The sequence below is a fragment of the Mus musculus genome, chromosome 12 (genome assembly GCF_000001635.26).
Source record: "Mus musculus strain C57BL/6J chromosome 12, GRCm38.p6 C57BL/6J".
Taxonomy (NCBI): domain Eukaryota; kingdom Metazoa; phylum Chordata; class Mammalia; order Rodentia; family Muridae; genus Mus; species Mus musculus.
This window is the reverse complement of record NC_000078.6, coordinates 111,100,133-111,116,143: the sequence shown is the minus strand read 5'-3', so window position 1 is coordinate 111,116,143 and position 16,011 is coordinate 111,100,133. Positions and strand designations below refer to the sequence as shown.

The window sequence follows — 16,011 nt, the reverse complement described above, 5'->3', positions numbered from 1 at the left end:
TGCCCTTCAGACTTCAACATCACAAGCTTTATGAAAGACACAGTGCATTTGATGCCAGCTATAAGCCAGTCACAAGAAGGCTCTCAGACCACGCTGGTAGAGATAACAGCCAAGAGCAATAGTCACCCCAGATGTTTGTCTCACAGGGTCTAACACCGGGACGGTAACACAGTCAGACGCCCCAGGCTGCCTGCAAGGAGGGAACAACCCCAGGCTGTAGGAAGACGGGACATAGCGATGCATTACGTTGTTTTGTTTCGTATTTTATTACATCAATGGCTTGAAAATTTTTATTTAACTTCAGCAAATATTGGAAATAGAAAAATGAATTCTGCAGAATTTCACAAATAAATTTCCCAATCTCCACTAACAAATATTATAATTCAATGGCTAAGCGATTATAATGCTATGGACATTCACCACAATGACTGTGCTGAACTAGAAAACAAGCAGAGAGACATGGAAATATTACTTACAACAGCATTATTACAACATATTTTCTTTAAAATTTTAACATGGATTTTATCACTTCAAAAGATATACAGCATTTCCGTTATATTTGCAAACTTAACCTTATACATCTTTTAAAATCTTGAAAAATTTTTAAGCAATCTAAAAAGCACTTAGCAAAGTTTGAAGTCTACATAATGGAATGCTACCCACTCCAGTATAAATGCTCACTTTAGAGAAGGCGACTGTAAACACTCATTATCTTACAACATGCATAGACTACTGACTCCTTCTGAGCCGTGACGGACGCTCCTGCAATTGTGCTTTACTACAGTGAGGAGAAGCTGCAAAGACCCGGGAGAGGCGGGAAGGGCATTGCACACGAGCATTAGACTCAGATGACCTACAGCTGCCTTAGTCAGTCTGAGGCGAAGTTTACTTGATACTAAAAACTTGAATCCTGGGTCACTAGGTGTACAAACAGGACAGAGACGTGAGACGTGTCTTTCCTTTGCTTCCATGAAAGCAGGGATCCAGTTAGTGTAATGCACTGTTTGGCTTATTTTTGGTGTGCAATTATACCAATAGTACATCTCATAGTGAGAAAGACGAAGTGGGCGGAGCTGAATTAAAGTGTCACTGAGCTCACTCAGAGGCAGCGCTGGGAAACTGTCTAACAGGACTCCTGCTTCATGAGCCCACCACAGTAAGCTTTGTCACCTTCTGTGTTTTTGATTAAGGTTTGTAACCACCATTGGGAAGGTCTTACAAAAACTCTCTGAAACCTTCTTTAGGAAGCTGTTTTGACAAATAAACAAAGAGGCAGTGGGTGTGCTGTGACCCTCTGTTGTGAACCTCTGACACAGCACCCACTGTGTGCCAACACTCATCTGACCAGCACGGCCGAGGCCAGGGCCTCTGAGGAAAGAGCTAGAGTACAGCATTGATCACTGCCGCTGGCCGGTCAACACAATATTCAAGTAACAGGTGCTTACGTGGATAAGGGAAAAGAATTACCTAACACTTTACATGTTCACAGAAAATTAAATAAAACAAACTTTTAATGCATATGCAATACAGTTTATATCTTTAGGGATCTCTAAACTAAACCTTAGACTATTATTTGTGTCCATGATACTATATTTTGCACAATAACTTATATTTAGAAGATTTTCCCACAAAAATATATAATTATGACATTCACATTGATAATTTTTAAGAACCCAAAGCTTAAGTGACATTCCATCGGAAGCAGGTGTCATGTTCCAAACCTAACCTGCTGATGCACCTAACTCTTGACTGTAACAGTCACAGTCCAGACCAGAGCCCTCGGCTTTGAAAGCTAAGCAGTTTCTTGGACTTATATCACTGTGGACTGTGTCATGAAAAGTTTAAAACATGGAGACTATTCCAGCAGCAGCAGCAGCAGCCAGGCAGAGCCCACTCTCGCCCCTCTGCCAAGTGAGAACGGCATGCGCGCCTCTCTTCCTTGGAGGAAAGGGAAGATCAGCTGCTCTGGTCATAACCATACCGCCCGACACCGGACTCTTCATGGCTAGATACCACGCCACGCTCACAACCAAGAGAAAGACAGAACAAGCCTGGTGCCTGGCACAGCCGCTCTGCCTGCCACACCATCCGAGATGATCACCAAGTCTCAACACTGCTGAGGGGGAACACATCTCAAGCAAAGTAGCCTGGGCACAAAGACAGACACAGAGCCACCGGCAGACGGAGAAAACCACGGCAGCAGCCACCCTGTAGCACAGCGCTGCTCTGCTCACTGGAGGGAAGGGCATGCAAACACGCTAGGTGAGCAGGGTTTTATCTTGTGCCTCAGTGTCCCTGTGAGTCACACGCAGAGCGGAGGCTAACTTCATCCTGTGCTTGCCTTCCCCTTCAGCTACACAGCAGGTTTATGATAAAAGCACAAAAGAAGTTACTAGTGTTACTCTGTTACCGGTCCCTGGGTCCCTGGGTCCCTGGGTTCCTGGGTGGGACCACGGGCCGTGCCTCTGACTCATCTCTATGACTCTTCCTCATCAATGGGCCGGTGTGAGACAGGATGGACAAAGTCCCTCTGCACTTGACCTTGGAATGACCTTTCTCCAGACTTCTCAAGAAGAATATACATCCTATCCCCAGCTGAACCTCTTTCTAAAGAGAAAATCAGCTAACTTAAAAAAAGGGGAGGGGGGAAGGTGCTTAGGAGTCAAAACATCGAATTTTAATTGCATATTTTAAATTCTTCAGAACTCCATTCATACCTTAAATACCTTAAAGCATCTACTTTTTTTTTTTTCCTTTTTGGTATTGAAAGCAGAAAAAATATTAAAACAACAACAAAAGATATTTCCACATGGTTAGTGCAGTCTCAAGTGGCCATGGATGCTAGGACACAGCCCAGCCGGCTGCTCCTCAGGCCCTTCAGGCCCACAGTCTGGTAAGAGAGCAAAAGTGATTCTGAAGTCTCAGAACATTTATTAGCAACCCTTGCTTGTTCCCAGTCCAAACAAATGGCATTGCCACCACTCTAGGTTGTTTCTTTTCATCTTGGTCTCACTAAGCAACAAACACATCCATTACTTATCTGTCCTATCTGCTGCTAAGAGACAGGATATAGTGTTTGTGTGATCACACCAGTACACAAATGACACAAAAGGACACATGGAGTGACATACAATGGCCAGGCACGCCAAGAGGATGAGAGCTACTGGTGTGCAGCGTCTAGGAAACCATCCCTAGCTTCTCTCTTCTCCTTTCCTGAGCTGACCTGACATTTAAAGTCTGCACTCAAACCTGCAGACACCCTCCCCATCTGCTACACCTCAATGATGGCATCTTTGGCAAGCAATAAACTTTAAGTAAGACACTTAAACAGAAAAGGGATTGATAACATGGTTGCCAGAAGGAGAAGGCACCAATTCCAAATGTACAAGCACCAGGTACAATGATAGGAACCAAATCTCTCGGAGCTGGGGATGATGGTGGCAGCTGGGGATCAAGAAGAGATGGGTGCACCCTCATCCTGGGATTACAATGCTGAAGGCTGAAGGCAGAAAGCACTGAGGTCCACGTTCCCATGAGGCTACAGTGCCCAAGGACAGTTGCTGCAAATGAGCTTTTACCACTTGGAAAGGAGAAAAGGGAAAGAGTTAGGGGAGAGAGAAAGGGGAGAGAAGCCACCTGATCTACAGCCATAACTGTCCTCTCTTAGGGAAACAGGAGTTGTATCAGGAAGCTTGTATGATAAAGGTGACGATGTGGTCTGCTGAAGGGCTTGTGATTTCCAAAGAAGCATGATTTTACTTAGGTGGCTGCCCCAGGAGAGAAGGGGAGACTTTTTCTAGAAGGTCTACTAGGCCTTCTGAGAATTACACTATGCACAAAGTAGAAACTGCAGGCCATGCAGGAACAGAGCTGGGCCTTTCAAGACTACCTGTTCTGAAGCTGTTGATTGGGAGAGCTGCCATTGTTGGGGCTCGGGGGGGAGCCAACTGGAGGGTAGGTCCCAGACTCGAGGGAGGTGTGCAGGCCGTGGGTCCCCCAGCCCTTAGGCAGAATGAGATGCAACGGAGCTCTCTGGGAAGTCGTGCCAACATGGAGGAACGAGCAAAGAATTAAGGCAGATGTAGCACGGGACTGGAAGTGTATGCCTTTTTTGGTAATAGCTGCTTGTCCACAGAGATGTGATGCAGATGGCTAGGTGATGTCTTGTAATACCTGATACCTGGATAACGTGTCGTCCATACCAAGTGTTCAAAGCTACCAACAGTTTTCATGAGGCAGATGCGTATCTTACGTCGAGGACAGAAGCAGCCTGAAGGAGGGAAAAAGGAAGGAAATCAGTGAGAGGCACGACCAGCACTCACTGGCTCTGGGGAGCACTGTGAGCACCGTGAGGAGCACTCATGCTCCCAGGCAGGGAGGGGCTGCTCAGGTAGGACCAGTTTTCTCTTTCTAAGCCTCAGCTTCCCTATTAGCCAAGATGTGAGACTATGGTGCTCCCTCGGCAAGGTTAGATAAAACAGCTGAGGGGCCTTGAATCACAGCATGGGAGAGCAGGCCGCTCAGGTTTGCCTGCAGGAATAAATAATCCCATGCATGCACTGGCACTGGCCAGAGGGACTCGGTGGTACCGGCTCCTCCTGGGATCCTGGAGTATATTACACTCTTCCTTAAAGGATGAAAACATTTTTTTACTTGTTTCTTTTGTTTTTCAAAACTAACTATCCATGAGACATGGTGTCTTACTACTGAGGCACAACTGGGCTACAATCCAGAATGTGAGTGTGGTGAAACGGCACCGTAAAGAGCTGCTGACTAAAGCGGGCCTCCTCTCTGCTCTGACCTTGGTGGAGATCTCTGGCCCAGCTGCTCCAGCCCCCTCTGTAGATCGCAGACGCCTTGGGCTGCTCTTCCTTCTTAGCTGGAAAAACACTGTTAAGACCGACAGGCCTTTTTATTAGTAGCATTTGGGAAAATTCTGATGTCCTCCATGCTGTGAGGACAGATATCCCCAGTTGCTAGAAACAGGATAAACAAGCCGGTGAAACCAAGTTTCCATGTTCTGAGCACTGGCCAGACAATTAAGCAGCGTCCTACCAGCTAAGTCCCCAGGCTCTTGGTGAGCAGAAATCATCACGAGCCAAGTCTCCTTCTGCAAACTAAGCTTAGGGCAGAAACAGAGGCTGGAAGAAGGGCTGCGACCTGAGGAGCACAGACGGGGGCCAGCGAGAGGGCTCAGGGGACAAAGGAGTTCACTCCACTAACTCTGGTGACCCACTAACTTTGATTCCCAAAGCTTACAGATAGAGGAGAGTACAGTGGGAAGAAGGGAAAAGGACATGTGGGTGATGCCCTGTGCTCTGCCCTGCTGTTGTATTTTTAGAGAGATGCTGAAGTAAACAGACACAGGGAAGGTCCAACACCACGAAGAAGCTCTAACATGCTACTGGGGATGTGAGTCGGTTACAGAGGAGCACAACCTCACTGAGAAGGACATGCTAGGGCCACTCCCAGCAACCACATGGTGGCTCACAACCATCTGTGATGGGGTCCAATGCAGCCTTCTGGTGTGTCTGAGGACAGCTGCAGTGTATTCATATACATAAAATAAATAAATCAATCTTTAAAAGAAAAAAAAAAAGTACCCACGAGCCCGATTCTCAGAGGTAAGCAGTCCTGATACAGGGGTGGGGTGGGGAGAGGTGGGAGGTAAAAAGTCCTGATACGGGAAGTGGAAGGACAGGCCTCTAGCCTGAGCCACCCTGACAGCCCTGATGAAAAGTGTGTCATCATCTCCAAAATCGCAATGCCAGACACTGTCACATAAGTCTCAGCAGCCACAGGACCTAGAACTGCCTTCACCAGCTAAAGCTAGCCATCCCTGGACAGCAATATAAGCTGGACGGTAGCTGTTGGCCATTCCTCAAGAGAGCCTAAAGGCACGCAGCCTCACCTAGAAAGAAGGTAAGCAGCCCTGGACAACAGCAACCCCTGAGACTCCTGAGTGGGCCACTCATCAGCAGTTTCTGATGGTTTACAATTGTAGAAGGAAGCCAGGCTGTAGTTAAGGAGTAAGCAGCCCACAGTGATGACCTACCCACGTCAGCATGGCTACGGCTGAGTGACTGGGAATGTGAGCTTGGTGCAGGGAAGAGACCACCCCTTCCACATTTACCTCATCTTCCTCCTCCGGGATCTTGATGGAGCTTTCTGGGGACTTGACAGGTTTCTGGTTAGCAGGTCCATTGGTCTCGTCTTTCCCATGTTCTGCTTCCCATTCTTGTAAAACTTCATCTATGTTGAAGCGGCGTCGATAATTTACAAAAAAGTTTTTCACCTGAACAACTGACTTGTTCCCAATCACATCTGAGATCGCCTGAAAATCTCGCCCATATTTCCTAATGGCTAAGAACAGAAAAGAATATTTTTTTTAAAAAAAAATTTAGTATAAGAGAAAAAAAGTTTAAATTTTAATTATCTTTTATTTTATGTGTGCATTTTCCCCGCATGTATGTCTGTGTACCACATGTGACTGCCTAGAGAGGCTAGAAGGAGAAGTCAAATCTTCTAGAACTGGGATTACATGTGGGTCCTTTGGAGCTAAACTTGGGTCCCACGAAAGAGCAGCAAGTGCTGTCACCATTTGAAAAAGAACAGCTCAGGCTGGGAGATGGCTGAGTAGGTGAAGCACTTGCTCATGACCGGGGTTAAGCACAGACAATGTTAGAGCAGTGGAAAAACATGGCAGCCATCCTTAGAGGTATCTGACAGACGACGGTGTAGACGGCTGCTAAAATGCTGTCTAGTAGGAACCTCTCAGGTCATATCACACTGCTGCTGTGGACACTCGGCTTGGCCTTTGCAGACTTCCTGGTCTGAAGGCATTTCCTGTCTTCTAATGCTAATGCTCACCTACTCAGAGTGCAATGAGCAGCCACTCTAACTTGTAACACACTCACAGCCTTAGACAACCGCGGCTTTCACGCTAATTTAAAAGACAGGAAGGGCCTGTGGCTCCAGCCCTTGGGAGTTTGAAGCAGAAGGATTTTGGGTTCACAGCCAGCCAGAGCAAAAGATGAGACTGTTTCAAAAACTAGGAACCCGGACTGCAGGGTTTCACGGAGGCATAGCACCTGCCTGGCACGGCTCTGGGCTCACTCCTCAGTGACAACACAGGCATCGAGTATACATGCCCGGGAGAAGCTGGACTGGGACACCGGAGTGGAACACAGCAGTTCCCTTTCTTGCATCACAGTTAGTTCCCGTGTGCGTACCTTGTACGGCGAGAAGCTGCTCTTCCGTTGTCCAGCGAGCGTTGCATTTTTGAATAACCTAGATATCCAAATGGATTGTCAACTTATTACATGCATCTTTATGGCAGCTTAATGAACTTTTTACATGTCAGGATTTTGATATAAACTTGGTTCCTTAAATTATATCTATATCTTTCCAAAACCCAACACATTAAAGCTATGTACCACACAGATAGCAACATTTCAAGCACATTAACTGACTCTAAGATGAATGTCCTCCTACCTCTGGGAGTCGGTAAGGCTCTATCCCACCATCAAGCTTCTCTTTAAGAGCACTGTTCGTCTGCTTGATGTTCTGAATCTAAGAGAGAAGAGAGCTTTGTTTTAAATACATGACAGCTAGGAAGACATCTTCGATGGGAAAATGGAAAACCACGATGGCAGAATTCCTCCCAGCCTAACTGACCAAGTGTAATGCCTTCGTTTTCTCATAAGTGATTTTTTTCCTATTTTTTGCTTGACTTAGCATACCTAGCTTTTCTATTTATGCCCAATCATAAAACACAGAGAGAAGGTCAGAAATTCAGCCACGTTCTTTCATTTTCCATGGATACCCAAGAAACAGACAACTATGTCCTTGTCCTGCAGCTCTCAGGGGAGGATACTTTCAGTGTGTGATGAGGTGGAAGGCTGACTTTAACACTTTCAAATATAACCTAAAGAAAAAGGTCTTTTCTGTTTTTTTCTTTTTTGGAGTCAGGGATTCTCTGTGTACTCTTGGTAGTCTTGGAATTCACTTTGTAGACCAGACTGGCCTTGAACTCACAGAGATCCACCTGCCTCTGCCTCACAAGTGCTGGGATTAATGGTCTGCACCATCATCACAGGGCTAAGAAGAAATCTTACTAGTGAAGTAACATTAAAAGCAAGACTGAGTTCGAGGCCAGCCTGGTGCGCCACCACCGCCCGGCCCCACCTGGCTTCTTAAACAGCCTTTTATACCAACATATACTTTTCTTTTCTTTTCTTTTTTTCCTTTTGCCTGTTCTGTTTTCTCAAGACAGGATCTTACTATATAGCCATGGCAGACCTTAAACTCACTATGTAGGTGAGGGCGGTCTCACACTAATAGAGCTGGGCCTTCCTCTACTCCTGAGTGCTGGGAGTAAAGGCGTGTGCATCGACTTCTGGCTCCCACAACATTTTTTTAAAATTCCATTTTGTCAAGTGCTTTGGGATGGCCTGCTCTGCTCTTTGAGGTATTTGAGGTAAGTTCTCACTTTGTAGCCCATGCTAGCTCTGCCTCCGACTCACAAGTGTGGACTAAGAGTTGGAGTTGGAGGCCAGCCTGGGGTACAGAGCACATCTTGTCTTCAGAAAAACCAGCAGTGAGAGGTGGAGAGCTAGAATCCAACATTTAGAGTTAGAATAGACAGGTTAGTGGTCAACACATTTATCAACCTGAAAGGAAATTGAATAAAAATCAGGATACAGCTGTGTGTGGCATTTAAAGAAAAAGCAAGCAACCTAACCCATGTGGCTGCCCTCCTGCCCCCGTGAACCCCCAAGGTAAACATGCCATACTGCATCTGTCCTGTGAGACACTCCTCTGCGTAGAACCTCCTGTCACAAGTGAATCCACTGAGGAAGTGGACACTTCCAGCCCCAGCCCTCAGTCCTGACAGCCAGGAGCCGAGGACAGGCAGCATTCGGCCTTTGCTTCCCCTGCTCACAGAAATAGGCAGCTGGCTCCACTTCCATCTCCCTTTCTTATAGCCCTACGCTGATTCAAAGAGTTCTAAATGGCTTCTGCAGCTTTCAACATAGCAACTTTGGGACTTCTTCAACTGGTTAATCCTGTTTTCTGTTACTCTGAAATGAGACTTTCCTTGACATACTCCCAAACTCGGCTTCCTGACATCACTGTCCCACTGACTGGCTGCCGTTTTGACTCGCCACGTGCATCTAAACGTCTGTCTCCTCATGACCATGTCAGGCTCTAAGCCCTCCTTCCTCCCTCTTTAAAACTGCCAATCTGAGTAATTATTTCAAATTGAAAACACTCTTGTCCTTGACCCTGCTAAGAAAAGACAAAGACTGTTTCCTCTTTCTACACTTAGTACAGGAGGGCCTCTGCTCCCTCGCCACTGTGTCCCAATATGGCAGGGCTCCCCCACCATAAGCAGCACCAGCAGTGCCTGCAGCAGCCCAGGCAGATCCACACAGATCAGACCCAAGGATTCATCTTCTCTTTGAAAAGAGGTCTCTAGGAAGATTAAGTGATTCCCCTAAGATCAGAGCCTAGCTGTGCTGGCGGCAGGCAGACTCTGGGAGGATGTTTGCTCCTCTTCAGTGCTGCCTCCTTAAACCAAGGCAAAGACAGAGCCATCAGTTCCACCTCCCGGCCCGGCCACCTCTGACAGCTGGCTCCCCATCACTCAGTCTCATCAACCAAGAGGGAGAAGGAGAAACGGAAGAGGGAAAGACAAGGGAAGGGAAGAAGATCACAGACTGATGGAAGGTGCGTTCTAGACTGTGAGGCTGACCATGATAACACAATAATATCCAAGAACTGGCTACGGAACCAGTGGTGTGCATGAGCTCTCAGGTACAACTGCTACCACGGACACATTCTCCCCAAGACCCCAAATGTACACAAATATCCTAATTCCACTGAAGGGTGCACACATTCTTACACATCACAAATGACACAATGCAAATAATTAAAGATCTGTATGGGTGGAGGAGTGTAGCATCTCCACTCATCAGAGAACTCTATAAAGATAGTAATGGGAGGGGCTGGAGAGAGAGATAGCTCAGCAGTTAAGAATACTGACTGCTATTCCAGAGGTCCTGAGTTCAGTTCCCAGCAACCACATGGTGGCTCACAACCATCTGTAATGATATCTGATGCCCTCTTCTGGTGTGTCTGAAGAAAGTAACAGTGTACTCATACATTAATACTAAAAAAAAATAAAATAAAAATAAATTGTAATTTGAAAGCTGGTGGTGGTACACGCCTTTAACAAACTGGCAGATCTCTGAGTTTGAGGCTGCCTAATCTACAGAGCAAGTTCCAGGACAACCAGGGATATACAGAGAAACAGTCTTAAAATAAAATAAAACAAAGGGTATTAATTTAATAGATTAAATAAATTTAATCAAAATTAATTTAATAGATTAAATAAATTTAATCAAAATTAATTTAATAGATTAAATAAATTTAATCAAAATTTTAGTAAAATTGTTTTTACTGGAAATTGAAAAAATGATGCACAAATTGTTAAGGAAATACAACGGGCCGAGGACACTGAGAGCCAGGAGGCTTCCTTGCTGCACACCACACACTGGGGCACTGTGCACTGGTGACGGGCAGACAACGGAACAGAGAACATAAAACCGGACCTGCCTATTGTAAACAAGGTCTCTATGAAGATGCTCGGCAGGAAAGACCTGACAGCCTTTTCAGTAAACAGTTGGTGAGACACACTCAGACACACACTCAGCCCCCACTCAGACACCTACATACACTACCACACTGAGAAACATACTTCTTAGTAGGCTCAAGACCAACATACAAAAGCTGGAACAACGGTGTTAAGATGATATTCAACACAGGTTCATCACCTGGGAAAGGTTCTTTTAAAAAAGATTTATTTATTTTATGTGTCTAGGTGCTTTGCCTGCATGTCTGTGCCCCTGGAAGGTTCTTATCAGCACTCAAAACCTACCAACCTAAGAGGAAAAGATGGGAAACTGTACTTCTTTTAACAAGTTTCATAAAATACTGTTAACAGGAGTGGGGGAGGACAAAGTGGTAAATTATCATGAGATGGGCAGGAAACAATTTATAACTGGAGAAAAGAAGACTCTATAAGGAGGTATAGAGGTAGAGTCAAGAGGAGCACTGAGTTTGTGGGCAGCCTGAGCTGTGTGGTGTGAGGCAGTGTTAAATAAACACATACTCACCCTAAACACACAGTCCAGTAGAAAACCAACGGTAGACATCCTCAAAGCAAGGATAGCCCCGGGGCTGACAAATAAGTGGCAGATAAGCAGTGTCACTGAGGTCCAAGGAGCCTCACACAACACACCAGAGAGAGGCCACAGTTTAAAGACAAGTGTTAGCAACAAGTACAGCCACCATTACCACTGGACACAACCATGTGACCCCAAGGAGGCTCAGCAATGCCTGGGGATAGTTCTGTTGTCACAAGTAGGACGGTGAAGTGGTCCCCTGTGAGTAGAGGGTAGGGAGGTTGTGCCTGTAACTCAGTCAGTCCAAAGTAGACCATAGGTGGGAAGTGCTGGTACAGTACAAAGTACAGGTAAACTGAAAGGACACTGGAAACCCTGAACCTAGGGAGAGCCTGAGGTTCTCTATGGGGTCCGATGGAGCCATGCTCTACAGAGATGCACGCAAAATTCACCAGATTCCTAACATTCATGCTAATAGTTTGTATAATATGGGGTCCGATGGAGCCATGCTCTACAGAGATGCATGCAAAATTTACCAGGTTCCTAACATTCATGCTAATAGTTTGTATAATGGCCACAAAAGTAGCAGCTTTATAAAACATGGGCACATCTTATAAAACCATAAAAATAAACATTATCTTATGGTAATACAATAAAAGCAGACTGAATGAGTCTGTCTGTGAGGGTTCTTTTAACAGTGGTGGAAAAGAAACCCAAGGCTTCCTACAAACTGAACAAGCGTCCTACCACTGACTACATTACAAGCCCCAGACCAGATTCTGCACTTGAATAATAGCAGCCCCCTCCTGGGAGGCGACTCAAGCGTGAGAGGCACGATGGAGCTTCAGAACTTGAAGGGGAGAGTGGTGGGGGCACTAAAGGCAATGCACACACACAGGAGCGCACAAACATGCACACACATCTAAATGTAATTTTTAGAGGGGGGGGGGGCAATATCCAATTGCCAGTGAGAGGCTGTGCATCACTGGCAATCAGAGTTCAATCCCTGGACTCCATGAAAAGGCAGAAGCAAAGAATCCACTCCAGACGCTGTCTTCTGACCTCCACACACCACAGCGTGCTCCCCTTCCACACATCTGTGAGGTCATGCTAGTGTGCAAGCTGATTCTCACACTGGGCTTGAAGTACCTGTCGTTTGATGGAGACCAGCTCCATGTCCAGCTGTCTCAGCACCGTGGTCGCAGCAGTAGCATTAGCAGACACAGCCTCCACATCTTCTTGAGAAAGAAACATGCCTTTCGGAGGTTTCCTTTTTGCTCTATTTTTAGCTTGTGTGCTGTGCTTTTCTTTTTTGACCTGAGGAACTGTCTCTGTAGGGGGCACCTGCATGATATACATATTTGGTAAATAAAATTAAAAACAAAAACAAAAACGTCAAATGGACAGTAGTAAGCATGTGTCGTTAACATAGCCCCAAACAATCTAAAACAATCACCATGCTTATCTAAGCACCAACTACTTAAAGATAAATTGTGGCATGGAACAAAGAAAACATTCCTTTGTTCTTCAATAGAAACATTGTTTTCTACCTCCTCTGGCCTCTGGCGAAAAGTACAAAGGAACAATAGGAGAGAAACAACAGCCGGTATTCCCTCTTGAACCTTGTGGCCACCGAGTTGTGTATAAGAGGAGAGGTGGTCTGCAAAAGTTTTCCACTAGGAAATACAAACTTGGAAACGGGAGAGAGGGTTCAGAGATTAAGAGCACCGGCTGCTCTTCCAGAGGATCTAGGTTCAGTTCCCAGCACTCACATGGCAGCTCACAACCAACTGAAACTCTTTTTCAGAGGATCTGAACCCTCACACAAACATACATGCATGAAAAGACACCAAACATTTAGGTTTTAGAGTAACATAATTTGCTGTAAAAATGTGCTATCATTCTTAAAATAAATCATTGGGCTAATTTTTTCTTCATCTTCTTTTTTGGCTTTTCGAGACAGGGTTTCTCTGTGTAGCCCTGGCTGTCCTGGAACTCACTCTGTAGACTAGGCTGGCCTCGAACTCAGAAATCCACCTGCCTCTGGCACCCGAGTGCTGGGATTTAAGGCATGCGCCATCACACCTGGTTTACTTATTATATATAAAATATTATATCATATATAAGTTATTATATATAATAAGTATAATAAGTAATATCAGATTATATATATATATAAAATAACCCCGGAATGGGTTAATTTTTAACAGTACTTTCTCTAATATCAAATATAAAAGCTTGGCGACAAAAGGACTCTGCCCTATTATTAGGCAATCATTTAAACTTAGGACTTTAAGTTGAGCATGGTGGTGATGTATCTGTAACCCGAGCATTTGGGAGGCAGAGGCAGGAGGATCAGGAGTTCAAGGCCAGTGTCAGTTACACAGTGAGACTGGGGCCGATCTGGGTTATAGGAGGCCTTAAGTATGCACATGGGAAACCCTAAGGCAACAATTCAACTTTTAGAAATTATTTTAATAAGAAAATTTGTAAAAAGACTTAGATATGTGACCATTAGCTCCTTGCTGTTCACACAGAGGGGACTTAAGTAAGCTATAAAGCTGTTTAAGATCAGTTAACTCAATTCTGAAATACTCATATAGTGAAGTAATACATGGGCTATGTATATAAGTATATTTAAAATACATTTAAAAAACTATACAAATTAAGATATCACTTTACAACTTTTAAAAATAAAAATTCTGAATTATATATACATATGGGCATATATGTTTTAGAGGAAGGTGTCTTAAAAGCTACCAAATTGTGACAGTGATTACGGGTGACGATGCTGAAAATCACTTTAACTCCTCTTCATTGCCTATTATAAAAATCACGTACTGCTATAATTTTACAATTGGCCTTTCAGTTTCCCAAGCTTCACATAGCCATTCCTGCCATTACAGGACAGGGAGCTGAGATGCCTCTGTGCTCCAAGTGACCATGCCCGAAAGCTGCCCAAGGTCCTGCCCGAGCGCTGGCAGCTCCCCGGCCCACTCCATTCACTTCCCAGCCCTGTCTTGTTACCACCGTTCTCTTACAGAAGATAGCAGAACCTTGGGGTTCCATTCCATGTGATACAGAGAAATACCATTCCAAATTCTATAAAGCAAAGCTGGTGTTGTTTACAATGTTCCATCTGAACGTTTGGAGTCTCGACTTAATATACTAATGTACGGGAGGCAGGAGGTACCGGGAGAGCTAGTGCTGGCACTTACTGCCCAGGGCTAGTAGGTAGAGACATACCTCCTTTTTGCTTTCCTTGTTTGGGTCAATCTCAATGTCAACGGGATTACTGCCGTTTGTTTCTTCCAGTTCATCCTCACTGGAAGGCAAGAATGGGGCCGAAAGATTATTCTGTATTAATTCTATTTCACATAAAAACTTAATAAATACATTCTAAAATTGCTCTATACAGCACCAGACTGTTAGAACAAACATTTTTATATAGAATTCCAACTTTGTAGTTCTTTTGGTCCAGTGGTTCTCAACTCTAATGCTACAATCTGTTAATAAAGTTCTCCATGTTGTGGTGACCCTAAACCATAAAACTATTTTCACTGCTACTTCATAAGTGTAACTTTGATAACTGTTATGAATGCTAATATAAACAGAGGTTTGATATAGGTTGAGAACCGCTGTTCTGGATATAGAGAAATTTTGCCCAGAGTCCTAGCCAATAACCATATAGAACGTCGTATGGGAGGCCAATGACCACTTAGTGCTCCTGTCATGCCCTGTAGTGCTGTAAGTCTGTAACCTAACTGGGTGAAGGGCACACTGAGCAGGGGACATAGCAGTTCTCAGGACTAGTGCAGTAATGCAAAGAGGAATAGCCGGAGTGTTGGCTGGCTTTCTATGCCATAGTCAAGGACAACAAATCCCAGCCTATTTTATCAAATTTTGACTGTTATTTAGCAGAACATATCTACACACAACAACAAATTCAATGTATAATCAAACTAGGCCTAAGATATAAAGAAAATAAAAGCTTTGATCAAAAGAGTACTAAGCCAGGCACATGCCCTTAATCCCAGCACTAGAGACACAAGAGGTATAGGCAGATGGATGTCTGTGAGTTTGAGGCCTGCCTGCTCTACATAGTGAGTTCCAGGACAGCCAGAGCTACTTTGAGAGCCCTTGGAATGTATTACAGAAACCTGGAGAGCCTAAGCTCTTAAAGGTCACACACTCCTGCCACTCTAACACAAAAGCCTGCAGGCTTGAGCACTGCCTTCTGAGAGCCGACCATGTCACTCCTTCTGAGCAAACCTGCCCAGGGGTAGGTATCAAGCAGAACCTTCACAACTGACCCTAGACCTCCCAGAGTGTGGGGATATAATCACCATGTTCACAGATCTCTGCTATGTGTAAGCCGAGGAAGCCATATCCTTCCTTCTTGAAGTTTAATGAGTTATCTTTAAAATGAATATCCAGGGAGGCAGGCTCAGTGGTTGAGTACTAGAAATGTGTAAACTGCTAGGGTCAGTAAGGGAGTAAGGGGGGTGGGGGAGGGAGACAGAGACAGAGACAGAGACAGAGAGAGAGAGAGAGAGAGAGAGAGAGCATCTAGAACCACCCAGGAGAGAAGCTTCCAGACATGCTTATTAGGAATTTTCTAGATCAGGTGAGGGTCATGGGACGAATAACCAGCAGGAGGTACGGTGAGCAGCAGCTTGCTCTCAGTCCTGCCACCCTGCCTGCCTGACCTTTCTTCCTTGAGCTGTTTAAAGATGGTGAGGGGCTCACACAAAATCTACTTTCTCTTTCTCTCTCTCTCTCTCTCTCTCTCTCTCTCTCTCTTTTTGCTTCTTTCACACAC

General features: G+C 45.0%; 1 protein-coding gene across 1 annotated transcript in view; it reads right to left on the bottom strand.

The window, feature by feature from the left end:
* Window positions 1-241: 241 nt before the first annotated feature.
* Rcor1 (REST corepressor 1) overlaps window positions 242-16,011 on the bottom strand; it is a 76,536-nt gene continuing 60,766 nt past the window's right edge. Inside the window, exons 7-12 of the mRNA NM_198023.3 lie at window positions 14,436-14,514; window positions 12,339-12,533; window positions 7,495-7,572; window positions 7,233-7,290; window positions 6,134-6,363; window positions 242-4,270 (exon numbers count right to left, since the gene is read on the bottom strand). Of these exons, the coding sequence (NP_932140.2) occupies window positions 4,229-4,270; window positions 6,134-6,363; window positions 7,233-7,290; window positions 7,495-7,572; window positions 12,339-12,533; window positions 14,436-14,514 (682 nt within the window). The 3' untranslated portion in view covers window positions 242-4,228. The remainder of the gene's footprint in view (window positions 4,271-6,133; window positions 6,364-7,232; window positions 7,291-7,494; window positions 7,573-12,338; window positions 12,534-14,435; window positions 14,515-16,011) is intronic.